The sequence below is a fragment of the Erithacus rubecula genome (assembly GCF_903797595.1).
Source record: "Erithacus rubecula genome assembly, chromosome: 20".
NCBI lineage: Eukaryota > Metazoa > Chordata > Aves > Passeriformes > Muscicapidae > Erithacus > Erithacus rubecula.
Window position 1 is genome coordinate 5,006,634 of NC_136672.1, and position 24,040 is coordinate 5,030,673.

The window sequence follows — 24,040 nt, forward strand, 5'->3', positions numbered from 1 at the left end:
CAGCTGCCAGGGATGTGTTGGAGGTGAGTTTTGCCAAGGCAGCCTGTGATCAGGAGGAGTTTCAGGTTAAAGCTGCACAGAAAAGCCCCAGGGACAAATGTGAGGTTTGTGGGTGGGGACAGAAAGCTGAGATGTGCAGGGTAGGGATCTTTATTTCAGTCCAGGCTCTCTCTGCAGCCACAGCAGCTGTTACTCACCTGTCTGCTCCCTGGAGTGAGTCAGCTCCAAGAGACTGGAACCAGTATTTCAGCCCCCTCCTTGCCAAGGGCTGGCCCTGTGCCACCGGGAGAGGGACATGGAGTGGCCCAGGGCAAGGGGAGCAGAGCAGGGCTCAGACCTGCTGGATCTCACACCTCAGCTACAGCTGGAGCAGGATCCCTCCCTGCCGTTCCCTGCACAGCTCCTCTGGTTTCCAGATGCTGGAACAAAAGGTACCAGCTTGGCTCCATTTATGAGCTCAGCTCAGCAAATCCTCTTTCTAAACTTTTCCTTTCCCTGCTCCAGTTGTGTCTCCTCCTCCTCCTTTTCCATGTCCTTTGCTCTCTGAGGGCTGGGCTCTGGCTGGGACACTCTGGCTCTTCCCGTGGCACAGATTGACTGCAATAATATTCCATGTTTTGGTGTGTCCCTCTGGAATGTGGGGGCGGTGGGAGGGGTTGTCCTGCAGCCTCCTCCCATCACCCCAGCGTTTGTCTCCTGATGGGCTCCTCAGGGGCTTTGGCAAGTGAGTGGGGAGAATTGTTGGTGGGAAAGCTGTGAGGAGAATGCTCTGTGCTGGAGCTGGTCAGTAATTTTTCATCTGTGCTCCAGAATATCCTGGTTAATGGGCACCATGGGGGCCTGGAGGTACCTGGGTGTCAGCCCTGGGTTCTTCCACCTTCACAAGCATCCCCCGGGTCCCTCCTCAGCTCAGACACATGCTGTAGGTCCTGCTGCTCTCAACTCAGCCCCCAAACCAGCAAACAATGGCTTTGAACTCTGTGTACCCCATTCTCTGTCCCTGCAGTGAGGGGATGATAAATCCAGTGTCTGAAATGGAATTATCTCACTGGGAGAGGGAAGTGGAAGACAGCACATGACAGTGATGGTGAAAACATTTTAGAGAGGTCAAAAGATGCCGTGAGGCAAATGAGGGACATCCAGGTCTTCACATGAAGTCTGTGACTTCCTCAGAGTCATCCTTGCACGTCCCTGCCATGGAGCTGGCAGCTCTTGTGCCAAACCTCTGCTCCTGCACAGGAATCCCAGGGTGAACAGAGCTTTCACAGCTGCCCTGTCCTGTGTGGGTGGCTGGAAGTCCCCTTTGCTCTTCCCAGAGGGAGGGAGGTTGCCTTGACATCCTTCTAAGATGTCCCAAATGTGGTGGGAGATGTGTGTTCCCCACTTCCTTCCCAGCTGCCTCCAAAGTGCTCAGGAGACAAGGGGGGTCATGGCTGGAGTAACTGGTGGTGGCACAGGGAGGGGGGATCACTGACATCCCCCCTGGGTCTGGAACCACTGGCCCCACAGCACAGTGGCTCCCAGGGGGACCCCTCCCCTGGGCAGCTCCAAAGAGGGGAGCAGGGATGTCTCACTCTGAAACCACCTCTGTCTCCCTGCCTGGTGCCTGCTCTGTCCCCTGCCAATGCCTGGCAGGCACCACTGGCTTCTGCAGAGTCATCAGACCCCGTGTTTAAAAGGAGAAGTGAGGGAGGGACATGTTGAAATCAGGTTTTTGACTATTTGCCCATTTCCATCCGAGAGATAAGAGTGAGGCTGGGCTGTGGCTTCAGAACCAGGACTAGAGGTAGGAGATAAATTACTGTTATTGCTGGTCTAGGGCACTTTCCTAGCAGGGTTCCCTTTGAGGGGAAGGTGATTTTCTATAAAAAAGGTGATGATGCTTGTTCTCTGTTTTCTCAGCAGCACCTATAACCCCATTCACAAGTGAACTGTGGACTTTATTTATATTGGGGACAGGTATAAAGGGTTTTCCTTTAGAATGACTTGTTTTTAAAAGGAATGTAAGGCTCCAGTCCATATTGTGCATATATGTGTTGGTTATTTTAGGAGGCAGACTGACAGCATGGGAAGCAGGGGCTATTTTGGGGAATGTTAACCACTCCCTTTGGGAAGTCCTGCCTTGGATGTCTGGGATGTTTTGCTAGTTGTCTGCCAGTGTGGGGCACAGAGTTTATTAGGATTGTCTCTACTAACAAGAAATATTCACTCATTCTGGAGCTGCTTTTAGGGTTTCTCTCATTGTTTCCTGGACAAGGAGTAGGTGCAAATACTGGAGCTCAGTGATTTTTGCCACTGATATTTTGTGGAACAGGTGGCTGCTGCTAAAACCCAGGGAAGAAAAGGGTATTTGCTGCTTTTGAGACCTGCTCACCAAAGAGCTCCCCCATGGCACACACACAGAGACTCAAATCCATGTGAACCCTGCACAGAGTCCTTCCCAAGGATGGGAGCTGTGTGCTCCCCCCCTGCTGGGCTGTGCCTGGGCATTTCCAAACCAGTGGAGTGGCCAGCTGGGGAGCTGCTGGGCAAAGTGCTTTTAAACAGACATTTCCACACTGCAGCTGAACTTTTGCTTTCTAAAGCCTGCACAGCCCCAGCCCAGCCACCAGCTCCTGGCTGGAGGCTCTCTGCTGATGTTTAGCAATAGTTGTGAGTGGATTTTGTTTCTCCAGTGCTACAAGGAGGAGAGAAGTGGATTTGAGGATTGACTAAAGGCTTTCAGCTGTTTTCTCTGTGCTGGTTGAGGTAAGAGACATCCTGATTGCTGTTATTTTTTGTTGGCAAGGAGCAGTGAAAAGTGTGAGCAGCTCAAGGATACTGAGTCCATGCCCTGCATTTATCTCTGGGTTTGCACTTTGCTGGGCCAGATTTTGCTTTTGCAATCAAAGCTAAAAGCAGCAATGGCAGCAATGGTTTCCAGAGGCCATTGTGCACTTTTCTCTAGTTCCCACTAACAGTATTTTGCAAGGAGCACAGAGCTGACGTCCCAGATCAATAAACTGCATTTGTGCATGTCATGGGACAGGAACTGGCTTCTCCACCACATCCCATCCAGCAGTGAGAGAGGAGATGCTTTTAAGCTGTTTGCCCAGGGTGAGCCAATGGAAAAAGGCTGCAAAAAGCCAAGGCTGAGGCTGGCAGGGCTGGGAAAGCACCTCTGACAGCAAAGGGAACAGGCATCCTCACCAAGTGTGGCTCCAGTGCCAAACTGGGAGTGCACAACAAAGGAGGGCACACAATTCCTGGGGACAGAGCCCTCCTGACAGGGGAGGGAGCAGAAATGCAACAAGCAGCTTTTTTCAGACCTCAGGGAGCAGGGCTGAAAAACCTCAGGAGTGCATTTCAGCTTTTTGGTGTCTAATTGTATCTCTAGATTTTTAATCTGTGTATTATCTTGGCATCCCCCTACTCCTGGAAATTCAGGAGTAAAAACTGCACAGTTTCTATGCTGTGCAGCCCCTCTTGGCCCCAGTCCTATGCTGGCTGTCCTGGGTAAAGAAAATCTGCCCCCCCACATCAACCCTCCCCTGCCTCTGCTCTTTTTCTATCTCCTGGTCCCACAACTTCAAGGAGCCTCTTTTGCTTTTATAACCTGCTCTTAGAGGGTCCCAGGGGAAAGGGAGGTTGTGTCTCTCTTAAAGCAGTTAAAACAGTGCAACCTGCCTCAATTAAAGGACTGGGTGAGTGCAAGGCTGGAAGGGACTGGCTGCCTTCCCCTCTCCCAGGGATGCTGCCAGCATCCTCCTGCAGCCCTGCTTGGAGCCAGCATGCTGCGTGTGCTGATGGACTCTGATTCCTCCACTGGTGTGAAGGAGACAAACTTTCCAGTGCAGTTTCCATGGTCATGGTTTCCTGTTTGGGTTCAGCACAAATCCCAGGGTGCCTGCACAGTACCACTGATTTCAGTGTGCATCTTTTTACTTCTTTTTTTAATGGCTTTTGGACCATCCAGGGACCAGAAAGGTGTGGGGATGGCAAAACCTCCCCTTGGGGAGTCAGTGCCCGGCTGCACAGAGCCTGTGGCTCCTCAGCAGTGTCACCAAACCCCAGCAGTGACACTGAGCGTGGGCTGAGCCCTTCCCCAGAATGCGGGAAATGCTTGTGCGGCTCAACAGCTCCTCCAGAGCCCAGGCTGCTCTCAGCTGTGGCTGCAGACACAAACACACCCAGGAGCAGACTGGCTCTTCCCCTGGCCAGCCCCTGATGCCCAGCCCAGCCTTCCCCCACCCAGTTTGTTATCAGTGAGAGCATCCTGATAGGGATCTGCCAGGGGAGGGGAACCTGCCTGGCAGCTGCAGTCAGATAAAGTGTTTACAAGAATGAAACTGATGGTAAAGAACAAGTTTTCAACGTCATTTCTCTCTGCTTTTTTTGTCAGTAACCAGCTCTTTCTGGACAGCCCTTTTGAAGAAAAAGTCGCAGTCCTTTTCTCAGTGCTGTTCGTGGCTCTTAACTGTTCTCAGCCCAACCTTGTGCAACGGTCCTGGGTGTTGCAAGAATTTCTCATCCTGCAGCTTTTGCATGGGGTTTCAAATCCCCTCCACCCTCCAGGACTGCAGACCCTGCTCTCTGCAAGGTGCCTGCCCTTGCTCTCAGGGCAAAGATCCCAAAGACACATCAGATCCTTAGTGCTGCCTCCCCTAACCCTCTCCATCACCCCTTCCCCTGCTGGGCTTTGCCTTCTCAGGGCTGTTTCTCCCAGTTGTTCCCAATTCCTTGCTGGCAGGGGACAGCAGGGGCTGGATGTGGCAGCCCTGCTGCCTGTGTGGCCCGTAGGGTGCAGGGAGCAGCTCGGGGTGCTCTGGAGGAGCTGAGCCCGTTTCCGCTTTGCTGACATGGCCACGCTCTGATAAGGGCTGTGGTTTCCTCCTCTGAGCCAGCCAGGCAGTGGGGGAGGCTGCAGTTCCAGGCAGAGCTCAGCTCCCCCCGAGATGGATCCTGCTGCTGAGAGCCCCCCAGGGACCCTCCCCGGGGAGGAGAGCCCCGAGGTAGGTGGCTTTGGGCTCAGGGGGGCTGGGGACAGAGTTTGGGGTGTGATGGCAGCAGGCAGGGTCAGGGTGCTGTGCCCAGGGGACCCTGGGCAGTGCTGGGGGCTGTAAATGGCAGGGAAGGGACCAAACCATGGGTGGGACTGGGAGATGGGGGTGCTGTACCCGTGTAAATGGGCACCCCGGGCTGAGCACGGGGTCAGCTGCAGCTCTGTGCCCCACTGAGGGTCCCCTCTGAGCTTCCCAGCACCTCCCAGCCCCTCTGGGCTCCCTGCTGCTGGCAGCTCCCCCAAAACCCTCTCTAGGCCATCCCAACCCCACTGACTTCCTCTGGGTCCCTGTGCCTGTCCCTGCCATCCCAGCTCTGCCCAGTGCTGCTGGGAGCACCAGGGCACAGTGCCCATGTGTGCTCCTGGGGTGGGCTGAGCTGGATCCACTCCTGGGATGTCTGTCCTGCCCTGGGATGGTCTGCCCTGCTGGTGTCCCCAATCAGGGATTTCTCCTCCCTCCTAGGTGCCCCTGTCCCCTCTGCCTTCCCCCTGCTGCTGGGCTGATGCTGCTGCTGTATCCAGACCTGGGTTTAAGCAACACTCCTGGATTTGAGCTGGGCTCCTGGCATGAGGATTAGCAGCAGTAAACATGTCCTGGTGGCTCAGCTCAGCTTCAGCTTAACCAGTCCTGTGTGTACAGAGAGGATGGGGACAGCAGGGAGCTGCCCCCAAAACCAGCAGGGATTCCTCCCCCTGCCCTCCTGTGCTGCCCCACTGCTGGGCAAGGAGCAGATGCTTCTGCCTTGCTGATGAATAACAGCAACAGAGACATAAAGTCCTTTTTCTGTCCCCTTTGCACTTGTGACCTTGCAATGGGGCAGCACTGACTGTGGGGATGCTGAAGGATTTGGGATGGGGCCAAAGCTTGGCACAGGCAGGACAGTGCCAGCAGCAGCAGGTGCTTGGAACCTGGGCAGGGGCAGGCTGGGACCCTCCTGAGTGCAACAGGACCCCTTTCACAGGGGGTTACTGAGCCATCAGAGCCCCCAGAAGCCAGCAGAGGGTACAAGAAGGGATGTGGAGGCAGAGGAAGGGAGAGAAGCAGCACGAGAGTTAAACTCACCGGGCTGGAAGGGCTGAATTCAGTCCAGATGGCCAGGGGATTATGCCAGCCCTAGATTTGCCACAAGCAAATGTTAATGTTCAAGCTCAGGGTTGGTTTGTTTTTTTTCTGTTAGGGGTTCCTGAGGTCACTTTGGGGCCTGGGCTGACCCATGGGTAGGATTTGTCTGTCCATCCATCCATCCCCACCAACCCTGCATGGGCAGGTGCTGGGATGGGACCATGCTCAGCAAACAGCCCTCAGCCCAGAGAAGCCCAAACTCATTTTAAAAACTTCTGTTCCGTTTCTGGTGTCACCCCCTTGTACTCCCAGAGGCTCCAGTGCCAGGACCAATAACAGATGGCCCAGGGACACTGCTCCCCTTCCTCTGGTAGTGTCTGCTTGGATTTCATTCTTCTTTGGAAGCTCATGCTGCTGCTGTCATCCTTGCAGCTTTCAGAGATTTGTAGCACTGCACCAAATCCTGGTGGCTTTTGGCACCTCCTTGCCCAGCCTGGAGCTCCTCACTGTGCCCTGTCCCTCAGCTGCTGCACTGAGTGGTTCTGGGGGTGAGGGGTGGGTGCCTTTTAAACCCTCCTGGGTCACCCCAAGCTGCTGTTCCAGCCTCTCAGCCCCCTCCTCTAATGGGGCTTGGGGGTGAAGCCCCCCGTGCTGCCCTGCTGCTGCCCCTTGGCCATGGGGTGTCTGTGGGGTGTCACAGCATCCTTGGGGACATCCCACCCTCCTGTGCTGTGGGTGATGCTGCCCATCCTGGCTGCCCTGCCCTGCCCTGTCCGGCCACCATTTCCTCCTCACACCATGCCCTTGGTGGGAAGGAAACCTCCCTGCTTCTCTCTGGAGCTGCTGAAGGCCTGGGCACCTTTCAGCCAGGCCTTTTCTCAGCTTCTGAGTCTTTTTCTCAGGCCGTGAAACTTTCTCAGCTCCAGCCAAGATTTTTCCCACGCTCAAAGCTTTTCTCTACTGTAAACACAAGAGAAAAAAATTATAACAAAAAATGGACACCTGCTACATCTGTAGGAAAGCCTGAGATAAAAAGTGTCTCTTTCTCTAACCCATGAACTGTTTTGTTGTTTTTCACAAACTATCTCATTTAAAGCCTTCAATAAACTGTTTTTTCTTGCACTGTGCAAGAACTCTTACAGCAACATTTCTCTTCTCTTCCCTCCCCAGATGGATCTGTCCCATCGCTTCTCCAGGGAGGAGGTGAGTGTGGCCCCACTGATGGCACTGGTGGCACTGTAGGGCTCAGCTCCAGGGCACTGGGGCAGCTGGGAGGGGGCATCCTGCTGCTCTGGGGGATGCATGGAGCTGCTGTGCCCTGGAGGTGACAGCCCTGTCCCCACAGCTGGCCCTGCTCTACGAGGAGGTTCTCTACACCATCCTGCATCGCCTGGGCAAGCCCGAGCAGCAGCACGTTGGGGACTCCCAGGAGCTCTACTCCTACGTGCAGAAGGTGTGTCCCCAGCCTGTCCCTGACATCCCCTCCTCCCAGCACAGGGGGTGGCAGGGCTCTCTCATCCCAAGCTTGCTCAGTGAGTTTTTAAAGGGGCTTTGATTTGCTCTGATGGTTCACAGCAGACCACAAAATTCTCAGGAGGTTGGAGAACAAACTTTTACTTGCAAACTTGAGAATATTAATGTTGAATAAGGCTGGGCTTTCCATGTGCCAGAGGCTTGGACTGGACCAGAGGCTCCAGGGGCCAGGATGTGGAAGTGCCCTGTCCCACTTATACAGAACTTGCCCTGATCCCCCCACAGACAATTTCTCTCTGGTTGTTTGGAGCCAATAATCATTCCTCTGGCCCCCTACAGGGTCACTCAGAGGGAGCTTTTCACAAGCACCATGAAAGAAGCAGCAGCAGCATCCAGCTGGAGGGCTGGGAGCATCCTGTGCTGGGAAACAGCCCTGGGGAGAAGTGTTTATCTTAGGCTGGGGATGGTGGGAAGAAGGCTCTTCCTCAGGAGCTTTCAGCTGCTCCCCAGCCTTCCTGCTGGCCTCTGCCACTCTCCTGTCCCTTGGGCTGCTCCCAGGGAGCAGAGGGAAGCCCCTGGCTGCTCTCCAGCCCTGCTAATGGGGCAGCATCCATCATCAACCCCATTATCCACACAGGCTTTTGGCATGGACCCGGAGGAGCACAGTGCCATCATGCAGCAGGTCATGGAGCTGGAGGTACAGTGTCCCCAGTGTGCAGTGGGGGGGAGCTGGGGGGCTGCAGTGCCTCTGAGCCCTGGCACTGGGATTTGGGGTGCCCTGGGGTTGCCACTGCTTGGGTGGGAGCTGATGGCAGGTCCTGCTCCAGCCCCATCCTTCCTCACAGGGCTGGTGATCCTGCACATTAATCACTGTTTTTTCATTTTTCCAGAGCCCCATCTACTGCCTGAAAGCCACAGTGAAGGAAGCCAAGGGGATTTTGGGTAAAGATGTCAGTGGTGAGTGGATGTGGGCGTGTGTCCCATGGGAAGAGGGGCAGCTGCTGCTCCCAGTGGAATTCCCACACCCCCACCCTGGCAGGGCTCAGTGACCCCTACTGCCTGCTGGGCATCGAGGCCAGGAGCCAGGAGCCAGCCCACCCTGAGCACAAGAAGAGGATGAAGGCTGTGGTCAAAGACCTCATCCCTGAGGACCAAATCCACCGCACCCAAGTCATGAACCAGACCCTGAGCCCCGTGTGGAACGAGACCTTCATCCTGTAATGCACCCCCAGCCCTTGGCTCTGCTCCCTGGGCACCCAGGCTGTGCCCAGTGCTCCTGGCTTTGGGGTGGGGGGCTCACCACTCGTGTTTTAATGAGTAACAGCATCCCCTGGTGCCTTGCAGGGAGTTTAAAGATGTGGAGACAGCCAGCTTCCACCTGGACATGTGGTGAGTGATCCCAGCACCCTGCCCCAGGGGGCTCTGCCTCCCCAAACTCCACCTGCAACTTCTTTAAAGGCCCAGCAGCCAGCTGGGAACCCCTTTGCCCATCACTTTCTGTGGAGCACTGCTCAGTGCAGGGTGTGACCTGTGCCCAGGTCCCAAACCCTGGTTTAATTCATGGAGAGCAGCCTCATGCTCGCAGATTTGGGCTGGGTTTGGGGGTGCCCTCAGTCCTGACAGTCCCCTGCTCTGTGCTTTCCCTTCTCCACCATCCCTGCATCTCCCTGCTCTGTTTTCTCTCCCCGGTGGGTTTTGCCCGGCAGGGACTCGGACGTGGTGGAGTCGATGCGGCACAAGCTGGGGGAGCTGACGGACCTGCACGGCCTCAAAAGGTTGGTGCTGGGGACAGAGGGGGTGGGAACCCTCATTTGCCCGCTGGATTTTAAAAATGGCAGGGAGGGAGGGCAGCAGGTCTGTGCCAGCCCGGCCCCGGCCGCAGGACACCTCCCAGCCCTCCGCCCTTTGTGCCTTTCAGGATCTTTAAGGACGCTCGCAAAGACAAAGGGCAGGATGATTTCCTGGGGAATGTGGTGGTTCGTCTCAAGGTGAGGGTGCCTCCCCTCCTCCCCAGGATCCCAGCCCTGGGTACACCCGGGATCCCACAGACTGTCAGGTCTCTCCCTGTGCCACATTCCAGCACACTGGGTCACTGCACACCTGTGTTTTTAACCCAATACAGAATCTTCCTGCCCCTGAACGCAGTGGGATGAAGATCCCCTGGTCTCTGAATGAGATCCTTCTCCTGGGAGGAGTGCCCAGGGCTGCCCTCTTGTCCCTCTGTGCCTGCAGGACCTGCACTGCTGGAATGACCAGTGGTACCAGCTGGAGCCACGGACAGAGACCTACCCTGAGCGGGGACATTGCCACCTGCAGTTCCTGCTGACCCACAAGAAGGTGGGATGGGATGGGATGGGATGGGATGGGATGGGATGGGATGGGATGGGATGGGATGGGATGGGATGGGATGGGATGGGATGGGATGGGATGGGATGGGATGGGATGGGATGGGATGGGATGGGATGGGGAGGGATGGGATGGGGTCCTTTCCCATTGTCCAAGGGACAGCTGCCTGTCCCCTGGGGCTTGTCTGGGTGCCTGTCCCAGGGCAGAGGTGCCAGCACCAGGGTCTGCAGGTGCTGGAGCCTCCCCTGAGCTCTGAGCCAGCACCAGTCCCTGCTCCTGGTGCACCTGCAGCCCCAGGCTCTCCAGCCCTGCTCTCTGGGCCCTGTGTCTGTGCTGTGGCAGTGTCCCTGTGTGCAGGCAGCTGATGGCTCCCTCTGCCTTGTCTCTTTCCAGAGAGCCACCACGAGCAGCCGGACACAGCCCAGCTACACCGTCCATCGCCACCTCCTGCAGCAGCTGGTGTCCCACGAGATCCTCCAGCACCAGGTACCAGCAGAGCTGCTGCCAGCAGCAGGAGCAGCCTCCAGCAGGGCTGGGGAGGCTCCTCTGCAGCCCACACCACCACACTGTGTGATGGGAATGGGGGTCAGGGTGATGCCTGGCATCCTTCCCCCTCCTGCAGGCACCCCATGGTGTCTGTCCCCTCTTTGCTGATCCTGTCTTGCTCCAGGACACATTCCCTCCCCCTTCCCTCCTGGCAGGCTGGCAGCACCTCCTGGGATGGGGAGCTGAGCAGCCATGCCAGCACTGTGCTGTACCTGCACGCCACACAGAAGGACCTGTCTGACTTCCACCAGGACATGGCGTGAGTCCCCCACCCCCAGAGCATCCCAGTGCAGCACCTGGGGCCTTCCTGGGCCCCCTGGCCACAGCTGGTCTGTCCCACAGGCTCAGGTGCTGTCCCCAGCACACCTGTGACTCTCCCAGCTGTGGCTGTGGCTGGCTCCTGGGTGCCCCCCAGCCCTGGGGGCTCAGCCCAGCCCTCCCTCCTCCCCAGGCAGTGGCTGGCCTACAGCAAACTCTACCAGAGCCTGGAGTTCAACAGCAGCTGCCTCCTGCACCAGATCACCAGCATCGAGTACCGCTGGGTGCAGGAGCGCCTGAGGCCAGAGCAGGTGAGGGCTCAGCTCAGGGACAGGGGCCCCAGGCACTGAGCCCCTCCTGCAGCTGCCCCTGGGGCTGTTTCACACCCCTGTTCCAGGAAGGGATTGGGGTACAGGGGTGCCAGGGTGTCTGGAGGGCATTTCCCAGTGGTTTGTTCCCCCTGTCTGTGGAGAGCCCCTTACCCTGTGCACTGACATCCCCCTGCCCCATCCCTGCCATCACAACCCCCTGCAAAACTTAAATATGAGCCCATTTCTGCTTCTCCCAGCCTGTTTTCCCAGAGCATCCCTGCACCCTGCTGAGACACTGAATTTTCCACACATAGCAATGAGGTTTAGGCACAAAGCTCAGTTCAGTCCCTCCAGGGAGAAGCTGCTACATCAGGAATTTTATTTTTTCCCATCCCTGGAGCAGGCTGGAAAGGAATGGGAGCACCAGCTCCCTCCACTGTGGTGCTGTGGTCCTGCCAGCACCTGAGGAGCACAGTGCATGTTTCCTTTCTTCTCCCCAGAAAGCAGAGCTGGCCGAGTCCTTCCAGTCCCTGCTGACCTACGGCGTCTCCCTCATCCGTAGGTTCCGCATCATTTTCCCCCTGTCTGTCCCGAGGTCCAAGGACAGGCTCCAGTCCCTGCTGCGGTGAGTTGGTCACTGGTGCCACCTGCAAATGGGCTCCTGGGGCTTGGCCCCTGTGATGGACAAACCCCTGAGCCTGAGCAAACTCTGTGTGAGCCCTTTTGCCCCGTCTGGGCTGCTGTGACTGTCCCATCCCTCACCCTGGGCTCCCTGTGGGGAATGCTTTGGGCAGGGTCTCTGAGGGCAGAGCTGTTTGTTTCTGGTGGCAGCTGCTGGGTTTCACTTGAGGTTCTCACTTTGCAGGGTCCTTGTCCAGATGTGCAAAACAAAAGCTTTCCATGAGCTGTGCACACCCAGCCCTGACCTGCCCCAGATGGTCTCCACAGCTCTGAAGGTACTGGGGGTCTCACCCACCCCAACCCCTGCAGGGTGGGGCCCTGGGGGTCTCCCTTCCCTTCCATCCCCTGCCCAATGCCCACAGCTCAGCAAATCCTCCTGGTTCACCATGGCATGGGAAACACTCACCTCTTCAACCTGGTGGCCCTAGCCTGTGATTCCCAGCACAGGTTCTCACCTCATCCAGGGGACAGGGAGAGTGAAGGGGGTGGCAGAGCTGGCTTTGCTCCTCCTGCTTCCCTGCCATCCCACCAGGACTCCTCTCTTGCAGTCAGGCACAGCAGAGTGGTTTCACATGCAGAAGCAGCACCTCAAGCCCATGGTGAAGGTCAGTTCCCATCTCTGTCCCTCTGACTTGATAAAGTCACCTCAAAATGTCTGAGCATCCAAAATCAGCTGTTCTTTCATTTGCAGAGCATAGAGGAGAATAGCAAAGCCTTGTCCAAGCTCCTGCTGGAGGTGATAGAAGATCTCAAGCAGTGCCAAAAGATCTGGAATAAATTGTTCATCACGTAGGTTTCAGTGCTTGATCTCAACCCCATCCCCCTTCCCTGGGGTCAAGAGTGACAGGGCACTTGGCTGCCTCATTCCTTGACCCTTGGGCTCCAGGGTGGGATCTTTGGTCCCATCTCTGCCCCTCAGAGCTGTGCTGTCCTCACCCAGGACATGGCCTGGCTGGCTTAGCTGGGCTGGGGTTGGCAGGCTCCAAACTCCACGTTTCTCTCCTGCAGCAACCTGAAGCTGAATATCTTCTCCATTGCCTACCTGGAGCTGGAGAGCCTGGTGAGCAAGCCTGGGCTGCTCAGCCCTCAGGGGACTAAGGTCTAAAGCCAGGCTGAGGTTTTTGGCCACCCTTCAGGTGGCAACTGCTTGTTGGAAGCGTGAAAGGGGAGCAAGAAACACTCTCCTCCTTCCCTGCGTGCCCACAGAGTGACTATGGCACTGTTTCACCCAATAAATCTCCTGAAATGCCACCCAGAAGAATAGCAGTGCCCTGAGCTGACCCTCCCTGGCCCTTCCTGGCCAGACCTCAATGTGTCCCCTGCCCTTGCTCCCATGCAGGTGGCAGAGCACGTGCAGGAGCAGCTGCACAGGGTGGACAGCAGCATGTCCAAACCCACGGCCGAGAGCCTCTTTGATCTCTACAGGAAGCTGCAGGAGCTCTGCCAGATGAAGGAGTTCCTCCCCAGCAGGTATCCAACCCCAGGGAGGAGAGGTGCCAAAGGGAGGGGGTGAGCATTTAACTGAGAGGGTCTCTGGGTCCAACCATCCCCTCCATCACTGACTGCACACCAGGCAGAGCAGGCTGCTGGTGTCGAAGGGAGCATCACAGGAGGGTTTTGGGCTCATCTCTGGGTGGGGTTGGTGTGAGAGCAGGAGGGGTGAGGGTCCTGTGCTGCTGCTGTGCAGTTGGAGAAGCCAGTGCCTTCATCCCCAGGGAAGAACCTCTGGCTCTGAGCAATTTCCACCAGTGGTTCGAGGAAGCACTGCCCCTGTGGCTGCAGAAGGCTTACAGCACCACGCTGGAGAGAGCTCACAGAGCCATCCAGATGGACCAGGTAACGTGAGAGGAGAGACCTCCCTCCCCACTTTGGGCAGGAGAAACCTCCCTCCTCCCTCTGGGGACACTCCAGCTGTCCTCCCTGCCTTGCTGCTGTGCCTGGCTCACAACACTGAGATCACCACATCAGTGCCTCTGGCAGCCCAGGAGCAGCTTGGTTCCTCTCCCAAGTGAATAACCAAGGAGCTGATGATGGGCCCAAAGTGAAGGAGCAGCTCTGCTCTCTGGGATGGCATCTCTGTAAAAGCTGCATTTCCCTCTCTGCCCCTCAGCTAAAGCCTTACGGGTATCACAAGCACAGCACATCCACTGTGGACCTGTCCACCTGCTATGCCCAGATCATGACAACCTGGCAGCAGCTCAACTGGCCAGACCCTGAGAAAGCCTTCATGATCATGGTCAATCTGCTGGAGGTTTGTACACCTGGGCACCAGCACGTGGAGCTTCCTCCTCCTGCTCTTTGGGAGTGTCTCTGTGAAGGAGGCAGCACCCACAGTGTCCCTGTGGTGCCTGGTTCAGTCCTGCTGGTTTCCTCTCTGTCCTGCAGGACATGTGCAAGATCTCCCTGATGTACTGCAAGCTCATCAAGGAGAGGGCTGAGGCTCTGTCACTGAGTGAGCAGAACGAGGGAGAGGCAGCCAACAAGGTTGGTGTTGGAACCTGTCCTGGCTGCTCCAGGAAGGGCAGGATTTGGCACTGGTTTCTGAACAAAGAGGGAGCTGAGCTGCTGAGAACCCAGCTGACATCCCCAGTTTGGGTTCCATAGAGGCCACTTGGCCACCAAAAGCCATAATTCTGGAAAATCGGGAGAGAAATTATGTGAGCAGGAGGAGCAGGGTGGGGATGGGGACACAGGTGAGCATGATAATGAGAATGGAGATGGTGATGGGACACAGGTGAGGATGGGGATGGGGATGGAATAATGATGGCGATTGCATTGGGATGGGGATGGAATAATGATGGAGATTGTATTGAGATGGGGATGTGGGGTGCTCAGGGGGTGTGGACCCTGAGGCAGACCCTCCTCCCCCAGCTCTGCATCGTGGTGAACAACATCGAGCAGCTCCGGCTGCTGATGCTGAAGCTGCCGCTGCAGCTGGACTGGAACCAGCTGGAGCAGCGCATGAGGGGCATCATCGACCCCCAGCAGATCCAGAACGCTCTGCACAGGCAGCTGGACAGCACCGTGGCCTGCCTGGACCACGAGGTCCAGGACGTGGTGCAAGCCCTGGCCACCAAGGTGACCACCTGCCCTCACCTGGCCCAGGTTCACCCCAGGTGTCCTGGAGCCCATAATGCTCCTGGGATGGAGACAAGGTGGAGCTGGGCATGGGGAGGCTGGTGCACAGGGCAAAGCCCAAGTTTCTTGCTGTGTTTTTCCCCGGCAGCTGGAAAAGGGCATTGCCAGACACATCCAGGAGCTCTCATCCTGCAGTGACACCCAAAAGCCTGAGGATGTAAGTATCTGCTCCAGGCCCTCCTGGATCATCCTTTTTGGGTTCAGCCTGCCCATGGGAAGGAGCCTCTCTGGGATCCTCCCTGGCCTGCTGGATTCACCCCCTGCCCTCCCCAATGCCCCTCTCCTCTCACTGCAGTCCATCATCCCTCTCATGAAGTTTCTGGAGTCAGAGCTGCAGTACCTCAACGAGCATCTGGTCCAGGAGAACTTCAAAAGGTGACCAGGGCACTTGGGATGTGGCAGAGGCCACCAGCATCACCATCCCTTGGCAGGAGCATCCCCTCATCTCCATGGGCTTGGGGCCATCCCTCTTCAGGGCTGGGCAGGATGAGGCACTTCCTTCTGGGGCTTTGCAAAGCCTGACCCCAGCCCAGCCCCTGGATCCTGCTCACAGCCTTCCTCTGCCCTGCAGCCTCCTCACCCTCCTGTGGCACCACACCCTGTCTGTGCTCTCGGCAGCCCGGGGCCCGCAGGTGCCCTCAGTCCAGCACTGCCAGAGGCTGTTCTGTGCCCTGAAGGTACCAAGGGGAAGCAGGGGGTCCCTGGCAAGGACAGAGGTGTGTTTGGTGGCTGACAGCATCCTTGTCCCCAGAGCCTGGAGCGGTGCTTCCATGCCGAGGGCTGTGGGCTGCCCCTGGAGACCATCAACAGTGCAGCCTTCCAGGTATGGGAGGGGGGGAAAGGGGAGCCCCCCTGGGCTCCTTTGGGAAGAAGGGATGCCAGGGAGGACATCCCTGGGCTGTGCACCTGTCCATGTGCTTGGCCATCACCTCCCACCCTCCCCACAGACGCTGGAGACTCACCTGGCTCTCTGCTGTGCCCCAAGCCGCAAACTCATCCAGAAATACTTCAGCAACAGGATCCAGCAGCAGGTAGGAGCTGGATGGTGCTCCCAGCCCCTTCCCACACCCACCCTTGCTCACAGGTCCTGCCTGTGAAAATGTGGAATTTTCCCACTCCTGGTGCTGCTGGGGTTTTTCCACAGCATTGAGCAGGAGGGGGCTCAATGCATCCCAGAGGATTTCAGCACATCCTGGTACCCCCAAATTCCTGCTGAGCCTCTGCCAGGCCCTGTGCACCCCCTCCATGATAGGGATGAGGACAGCATCCTTACCCTTGCACCCCCTGCCCAGCTGGACACCAGCTCAGAGAAGTACGGGGCTGTGACCATCAAGGCTCTGTACCGGCCCTCGGAGCAGAAACTCCGTGTGGAAGTGCTCAACGCCACCAACCTCATCCCGCTGGACTCCAACGGTGGGTCTGGGTGCCACACTGCCCCAGGGTCCCTGTCCTAATTCCAGGAGAGATGCTGCCAGTGCTTGGGCTCTCTCTTGATTCCCATTTTTATGCGAGGAGCTGGATTTGGGGGGAAAGGGGAGTTATTGCGCTGATTCTGGGTGGTTCAGCGGGATGTGGTAGGCAGGACACAGCGCCCACATTGTGCTTGTGGCACAAGCCAGCAGCCAGGGCAGGCGGCTTCTCTTCGTCACGCCAAGCAGGCGCAGGTAAAACAATTACAAGGGCAGGGTGAGAGAGCAGCGAGCTTGTCCCGGTGCTGCTGTCGTTCGGGGAGCTCTCCAGGAGAGGTCACTGCGGGCAGGGCCGGGGATGCTCCCGCAGCCTCCGGGAGCCCGGGCTGGGCTGGGGGCTGTGCGGGGGCTGCCCTGACCCCCCTGCAGCCACCCCAGCGTGTGCGAGCCGCGGTGGGGCACAGGGGCCAGGACAGGGGCTGATGTCTGTCTGCACCCCACCAGGCTCCAGCGACCCCTTCGTGCAGCTCACCCTGGAGCCCCGGCACGAGTTCCCCGAGGTGGTGGCCCGGACCACCCAGTGCAAGAAGAACGAGCTGCACCCGCTCTTCGACGAAGCCTTCGACTTGTACGTAGGGGCTGCACCCACCGGCTTCAACAGCGCCTCTGCTATGGGGCTGCTGCCCCGGGAACTGGGATTTCACCCCCTGCACCCCAGTGGGGTCCCCCAGCACTGGGAGGGTGCGGGATTGTGTGGGGTCAGTGTGGGGCTGTGACTGCCATGGAGCCTGTAGGGTTGGGATTGAGGGTGGGATGTGCTGATTGCTGCCTCCTGTAGGGTTGGGATTGAGGGTGGGATGTGCTGATCCCTGCCTCCTGTAGGGTTGGGATTGAGGGTGGGATGTGCTGACTCCTAACTCCTGTAGGGTTGGGATTGAGGGTGGGATGTGCTGACTCCTAACTCCTGTAGGGTTGGGATTGAGGGTGGGATGTGCTGACTCCTAACTCCTGTAGGGTTGGGATTGAGGGTGGGATGTGCTGATCCCTGCCTCCTGTAGGGCTGGGATTGAGGGTGGGATGTGCTGACTCCTAACTCCTGTAGGGTTGGGATTGAGGGTGGGATGTGCTGACTCCTAACTCCTGTAGGGTTGGGATTGAGGGTGGGATGTGCTGACCCCTGCCTCCTGTAGGGTTGGGATTGAGGGTGGGATGTGCTGACCCCTGCCTCCTGTAGGGTTGGGATTGAGGGTGGGATGTGCTGAGCCCTGCCTCCTGTAGGGTTGGGATTGAGGGTGGGATGTGCTGACCCCTGCCTCCTGTAGGGTTGGGATTGAGGGTGGGATGTGCTGACCCCTGCCTGCCGTGCCCCTGCAGCCTGATCCCCGCCGAGAAGTGCCGGCAGGAGGGCGCCTGCCTGCTGCTCACCGTGTTCGATTACGATGTGCTGGGCGCCAACGACCTGGAGGGCGAAGCGTTCCTGCCGCTGTGCCGCCTGCCCGGCCTGCAGCCCGAGCAGGACGGGGCTGACCCGGGCCCGGTGCCCCAGACCCGGCTGCCCCTGACCCACCCCAAACCCACGGGTAGGTGCAGCCACAGCCGGGCACGGGGCGCGGGGGCCGGGGGAGCGTCTCCCACCGTCTCCCTCTTCCCTGGCAGATGAGATCCTGCGGCTGCTGGAGTCCAGGAAAAGGGATAAAGAAGCTCAGGCCTTCGTTAAGCTCCGCAAGCAGCGAGCCAAGCAGTCCAAGGAGACGGAGTGAGGGAGGGTCTGCACCCCGGGACTGAGTGCTGGAGCCAGAGCCATCTGCAGGGGTGTGGGGCAGAGCGGTCCCTGTGCTGCCCCGCACAGCTCTCCCCACCTTCGGCCAGCATGGGCAGGTGCATTCCGGGGATTTCCCTGCCTGCCTGGACTAGTAACACTACACGAGGGATGTGAGAGTGTGCCTGGCCCCGTCCATCCCCCTGCAGCTTGTCACTGCCAGTGCTGCATCTCCTGGCAATGTCCTCCTGTTTGCAACATGACTGATTCAGGCTGGGGACAGCCATGGCCAAACCTGCTTTCTTCTTCTTCTTTTTTTTTTTAATTTTTAAGTTTCTTCCCCCTCTCCTTTTGTTGTGGATAAGCCTCTTATTTTAAATGAAAAGCCACAAAGCTGATGTGTGGGCTGTGTGCTTTGGGGCAGTGGCCCTGTGCTGGAGCAGCAGCACAGTGGGGTGGGACAAGGCATTTGAGATCTGAGTGCAGCTGCTGAATTTCTCCTTTTTTAAAATGTGCATAGCTCTTGTTTCTGTTTGTTTTTTATTTTACCACCAATTTTACCAACATCCTGGGATCTTGCTGGATCCTTGGGAGCAATAAAGAGCATCACAGCCCTGGAAGCCAAACCAGGAGGCATTTTGGGCAGCTGACAGCCCAGGCATGGGGTGCAGGTCCCTGGCATCACTCCCAGCCTGTGCCAGGGATCTGGGTCCCTCTGGAAGTGATGGAAGCTCTGCAGGGTGCATCCATGTGGGGGTGACCCAGTATGACAGCAAAAATGCCTGACAAGGTTGTTATAATTTGTTTGGCTTTTTGGAGCTTGTTTTTGCTGCAATTTTAAGTACAAATTATACACCTGGAGCTCCCTCTCCCTTCACCCTGCACGGGGGTGGCCGTGTTTGAGCTGCAGCAGGTTCCTGGGAGCTGCCAGGGAGCAGGGAATTAAAATCATCCCCCTCCCAGTGCCTGGGCAGCAGCTGCTCCCTCGGTGGGCAGAGCTGGGTCAGCTCAGGTCAAATCCTGGATGCGGGGGTGGGAAAAGAAAAAAGCTCCTTTGGGATCTGTGACAGAGCCCACAGCAGGAGGGATTAAGGCACTGCAAGCTCTCAAGGAAGCCATTTGCTGGCTTAGGCTTCAGTGCAGAGAAATAACATTGCAGAGCTGGGTCTGGGATTGTGGGGATGCTGTCCCAGGGTGTCATTTCAGCTGGGTCCAGCACCCTGTGCCTGCACCCTGCAGCTCATCTGGAGCTGGAAGCAGCCACCTCATGCTTTATTTTGAGGTTTACTACACAAGGCTGGAGGTTTGGATATGGTCTCAGCTCATTTTTAGCTGTTTTTTACAAAATCACTGTGTCCCACCTTGCTCTAGCCAGGCATGTCCCAGGGAGCAGGTGGCATGGGCTGACCTCTCTTTTGAGGTTGTTTGCACTGGATTATTCAAGGTGTTAAAGCTTAATTTTTGCTCAGCTCCAGGCAGTTGTGTGGGTCTTTTCCCACCCTAAAAGAAATCCCACCTTTTACAAAGATTAATAAATCATCAGTCAGAGCACCACTAACCCCACGGAGCAGAACAGCCCAAGCATTATAAAAATAAGGCTTGAAGCACACAAAAACAGCTCCTAGCAATGCAAGAATGACAAAGAGGAAGAAATCTCCATCATCCTCCTCCTAATCCTGGTGAGGAACCCGACACAGGCAGATGGCCAGAGCACAAGAGGGGCTGGCCCTTGGATCTACTGATTTTATTGTGTTACCAATAATCTGCAAGACAAATGGGCCCATTCACATTATTTTTGTGATTGGACTAATTGGGAAGTGGTTGATGCATCTTTGAAGCATTAATTGGACCAAAATTAACAGGTAATTTTTGGATCCACAGGCCAGGTATGTGCTTTGGGTGCCAACACACAAAACACTGTTTGAATTCACTGTGCAGGCACAGCTCACCTCTGCCCAGCCTGGCTTTTCCAGGACATTAATCCATGTCCAGACAAAGAATTTGGGTGAGAAATTTTTGTATTTGCCACTTCCAAAGGGGTTTATGCCCCACCTTAACTACATTGCATTGATGTTCCCCCTCTTTCACCACACCTCCATCAGGAAAAGTCAATTGCAACACCCCGAAAAGGGAGAGGAGCTCAGAAATAATTCTTGGTTGTGTGAAAATTGGCCACAGATGTGTTGTTTTGAGGGCTCCAAAACCCAGATTTCTCCACCCTCCCAAGGCCCAGAGCAGAGGCTGGGGCTGCACATCCACCTGGGCACACACACACACACACACCGCTTCAGTTTGTATTTTTTTTTTTCTTAGCAAAAAAATAAAAATTTATTGTCTTCTAAAAAAAAAAAAAAAATCCATCCTGCCCTTGGAAACTGTGACACAGATTGAGTTCTTTCCAGCCCCACATGCAAATTCACTCTGCCAAGAAAAGAGTCTAAACCAGGTTTCCGACAGCCAAAACACATATTTACAGAGTACGAGAGAACGACAGCTGAAATCACAGTTCTATACATGGAATCAACAACACGTTTTACACCACTGATCACCATTCTGCCAACTTCTACACGGACTAGGGGCTCCTCTGCCCAGTGCCCTTCCTCCTGGGGACAGCAGGGAAGGGACTGGGCAAGAATTGCCACCAGAAATACTGCAGTGTGTATTATTATTATTTCTTTAAAACGTATACTGTATTTATTTTGTTTTAACATTGGAAGCTACGGAGTGGGGAAGCCCCAGAAATCTCTCCAATGCAGTCACTACTTTGCAGGAATACTTCACCTTTAAAATACTAGGTTTTACATCAGTAACATCTATTTTGCTGTTGGCCATCACTCCAAGGATTATAGTAACTCTGGAGGAAAACACTGGTAATATTCTTCCTTCTCAGATAGGGGAAAAGGAGGAAGAGAGGAGGTTTGGAGGCTGGTGGAACAGCAAGGGATGACTGAGTCCATTCAGGGTAAGGAATTCTCTTCATTGTCTCAGCTGCACAAGCCTTGCCAGTGGCTCAGGTTCAGCTTCAGAGATGTACAAAAGTGTAAAACCCTTCAGCAGGGGGTCAGCTGCAGGGACCCCCCAGGGGTGGGATGGTGGGATCTGCTCCAGCTCCGAGCCCTTTCCTGGGTCCCTCCCATGGCTACAGCACCTAAGGCTGGAGAAGAGCTCAAAGTGGTCCTGTCAGCCCAAAATGCTAAAATCTTTTAGCTCCTAACTCTCACCTACAGCTCTGACCCTGCTTGCTGCTCTGGATCTACCCAGGCTAGTTTTGTCCCACAAGTCACCTGCTTCTAGGTAGGTTTTCTGTAATAATCTAAAAGTTTATTGACTTTTAGGATGCTGTGGTTTCACAATATAACCACAACTCCCTCCCCCAGCTCTCAACTCAGAAGTGTCTGACCTGCCCACTTTGTCACCAAGGTCAGCTCTTCTGAAGCTCCCAAAAATTTGGGGAGGAAAATGTCACTATCCACGAAGGAGTCTGAGTGAGGAGGCAGGACCCAGAGGTGGGGCTGCTCCCCAAGGAACCCTGTGGACCCCCTTTTGTTGTGAAGCCCCCTCAGCTCTGCTGTGTTACTGTGTGTCCTGTAAAGGGAGTTCCTGCTTCAGAAGGAAGCCTGACAGTACGTGACAGGGGCTGCACTTATTAGCACCAGGTTTATTTCAGCTCTTTTTTACACCATACAAAAGCTGATCACAGACTCTTAAGCCTCAACTGCAGTGCTGTGATTATGGTTTGTCCTTCCTGCACAGAGCAGGCAGCAACAACTGCTGGAGTGGGTCAGGAATGCTGCTCCTTCCCCCTGCTCCCACCTCATTTGGTTTAGAAATTGTCATTAAATGGCCCACCAGAACATTCACAAAATATGCAAAGATTAAGTTCTCTTTTCCATCTGATGCTTAAGAAAATAAATTCACATTTCAATATTTCTCTCCTTTTTTTTTTTTTTTAAAGCAGCAAACAAATTGATAGAAACCTAAATTTAGGAAATGTTTCTTCAAGAACCAGAGGAAAGTGAGAAAGTCTATGTGCTTGTGCAAAGAGAGTGCTGAGAGAGGTTGGGGTGGGGGCAAGGGAAGGGTCTAGTGCTAATTCCTTCAGGCTGCTCTGCCATGAGTGCAGTGTGGCAATGGAAAGTTAAAATTTAAGGGCCACAAACAGTTGAAATTCTGAATTCTTTGGTCCTTCAGTAAAAGTTTTAAAGCAGAGAAACTGTTTTACTCAAAAGGGAAAAAACACATTTTCTCTGGCCTGGAATTTTTCCTTGTACCCCAGGGAAACTGGGGGCAAACAGCTCTTTCCCCTTAACACCCCCAAGTCCTGCATCACCCCATGACTGGAAATCCCACAGAGACAGGGAACCAGTTCCATGTGGAGGGATTCCCTGTTGGAATCATGGAGCTGGTGCTGGACAGATCTGCAAAAAGGGGGTTGGCAAAAAGCAGCAACACCCCTGAGCAGCCCCTGGGGAGGCAGAGGAGCAGAGAAACCCCCACGCCCATAAAAAGTGTTACAAACCATAGCCAAAAACGGGCTGATCAGCTCTGCTGCTTATAAATATTAAAGATCTGATTCAAGAGTTTATTTCCTATGATTTAAGTTAGTTACAAAAAAACTTTTTAGTAAATTTTTTTTTCTTAATTGGGCTTTTTCCTCCTCCTCCCCCCCCCAACTTTTAATTTTTTTTTTATTTTTTATTTTTCCTAAAAAAAAGAGAAATGTTCACGTATTTTAATAAAAGGTCTTTCCTTAAGATCAGACCAAGGCAGATGTGCTGCCCCATGGCACAGACATTCAAAGGCTATAACCAAACAACATAGCCACAATAGTCACTCAACAGTGTCTCTCCATTAAAAAAATTAAAAAACCTGATGCTAGTTACAATAAAATACACATGGAAAAAAAGCATTTTTACCAAAAACCCAAAAACAAGTTAATGGGAAAACATAAAAAGAACTACACAGAGCTGCACTTAAGAGATCATCTGGGAATGCATATTAACCCCTTCCATGGAGAGGAAAGGTGGAATTATGGAAACAAACCTAATCATGTGTTTGTATTAAATATGAAGCTTTCTGAGAGGCTCTGGTAAAAATTCAGTTTTCCTACAATAGTGGGCTGCTGGAGGTTCCAGTGCTTTTCCAGGTCACAGAGGGGCAGCACAGGAGTGTCCCTGTGCAAAATAAAAATGTTTAATCAACTGAGTGGCCTTCTGGTTGAGATCCCAGCAGGTTACTGCAATCCACCTGATGTAAAAATCCAATGGACAAGCTGGTAAAGAAAGTCACAAGAAAACTCAGCTGCTGGGCAGGTCTGAGTTGGTGGCATTTCTCTGCCCTGCTGGATTATTTCTGTCACCACACATCTCCAGCACAAGGTTCTGGGGCCAGCAATCCACAAACCACCCCTGAGCTGCTGACACAGGCAACAAAAATGTCCTCAGCCTACCTGGAATTGGTTCATGCACTTCAGCAGTGACTACAAATCAGGTCCCTGTGGCTAAAACAAAACTAATCTGGTCTGATACAGTAAAAAGTCTCTAGACAGCCACCAGACAAAGGGGTGCCTGGAGAGAAGTAAGCTCTGCATCCAAATTTCCTTCATAAAGGGCTTTGGCTCACCCAAGGGCAATACTTCCAAGGCTGCTCAGACCTGGAACATGTTGGCTGCATCAGCAGTGAACATTGGTCACTGAATTTTGGGGCTTGGCTTGCTCTAGATCCAATATAAATTTTTTTTTTCCCTCTTTTCTTCTTTTCATACAAATATACAAAGAGTGTAAAAAAATTTAAAAAGTGAACTTTGCTGATGAAATGACAGACAAAGTTCCTGCACATTCAGAGATGGGCAGTGTGAGGCCCTGCAGGCAGGAGCCTGGCAGAGCTCCCATCAGGGAGGACAGCTTTAACCAAGCTGGGTCAGTGAAAGAGCAGGGGGACCAAAGGCAAGAGCAAATCAGTTCAATCCACCTCGATCCTCCCTGTGTGATCTCAACTCTTCCTCTGGAAAGCACG

General features: G+C 54.9%; 1 protein-coding gene across 7 annotated transcripts; it reads left to right on the top strand.

The window, feature by feature from the left end:
• The first annotated feature begins 211 nt into the window (after positions 1-211).
• UNC13D (unc-13 homolog D) lies at positions 212-18,547 on the top strand. Of its 7 annotated transcripts, none has more exons than XM_079323399.1 (34): positions 212-431; positions 1,836-1,873; positions 2,676-2,748; positions 7,275-7,307; positions 7,450-7,557; positions 8,215-8,274; positions 8,468-8,534; positions 8,617-8,794; positions 8,922-8,966; positions 9,284-9,352; positions 9,496-9,565; positions 9,810-9,914; positions 10,317-10,409; positions 10,625-10,728; positions 10,921-11,038; positions 11,539-11,663; positions 11,904-11,994; positions 12,268-12,324; positions 12,411-12,508; positions 12,728-12,779; positions 13,059-13,189; positions 13,435-13,555; positions 13,830-13,970; positions 14,105-14,203; positions 14,591-14,797; positions 14,946-15,014; positions 15,153-15,232; positions 15,429-15,534; positions 15,609-15,680; positions 15,805-15,888; positions 16,150-16,270; positions 16,771-16,894; positions 17,641-17,846; positions 17,923-18,547. In XM_079323399.1, the coding sequence occupies exons 4-34, from the start codon at positions 7,275-7,277 to the stop codon at positions 18,024-18,026; spliced, it is 3,138 nt and encodes a 1,045-aa protein (XP_079179525.1). In that variant the 5' UTR covers positions 212-431; positions 1,836-1,873; positions 2,676-2,748; the 3' UTR covers positions 18,027-18,547. The 7 variants fall into 7 exon arrangements, with proteins under 7 accessions (XP_079179525.1, XP_079179522.1, XP_079179523.1 ...); XM_079323396.1 differs by lacking the exon at positions 1,836-1,873 and adding an exon at positions 4,858-4,991; XM_079323397.1 differs by lacking the exon at positions 1,836-1,873 and adding an exon at positions 4,884-4,991.
• The last annotated feature ends 5,493 nt before the right edge of the window (positions 18,548-24,040 follow it).

Excerpts from the sequence above, each read along its gene's own strand:
- UNC13D (XM_079323396.1), top strand. The coding sequence starts at position 4,935 with ATGGATCCTGCTGCTGAGAGCCCCCCAGGGACCCTCCCCGGGGAGGAG. Across the intron at positions 10,410-10,624 it reads ACGAGATCCTCCAGCACCAG|GCTGGCAGCACCTCCTGGGA; the intron begins GTACCAGCAGAG and ends CCCTCCTGGCAG. Across the intron at positions 15,015-15,152 it reads ACACCCAAAAGCCTGAGGAT|TCCATCATCCCTCTCATGAA; the intron begins GTAAGTATCTGC and ends CTCTCACTGCAG.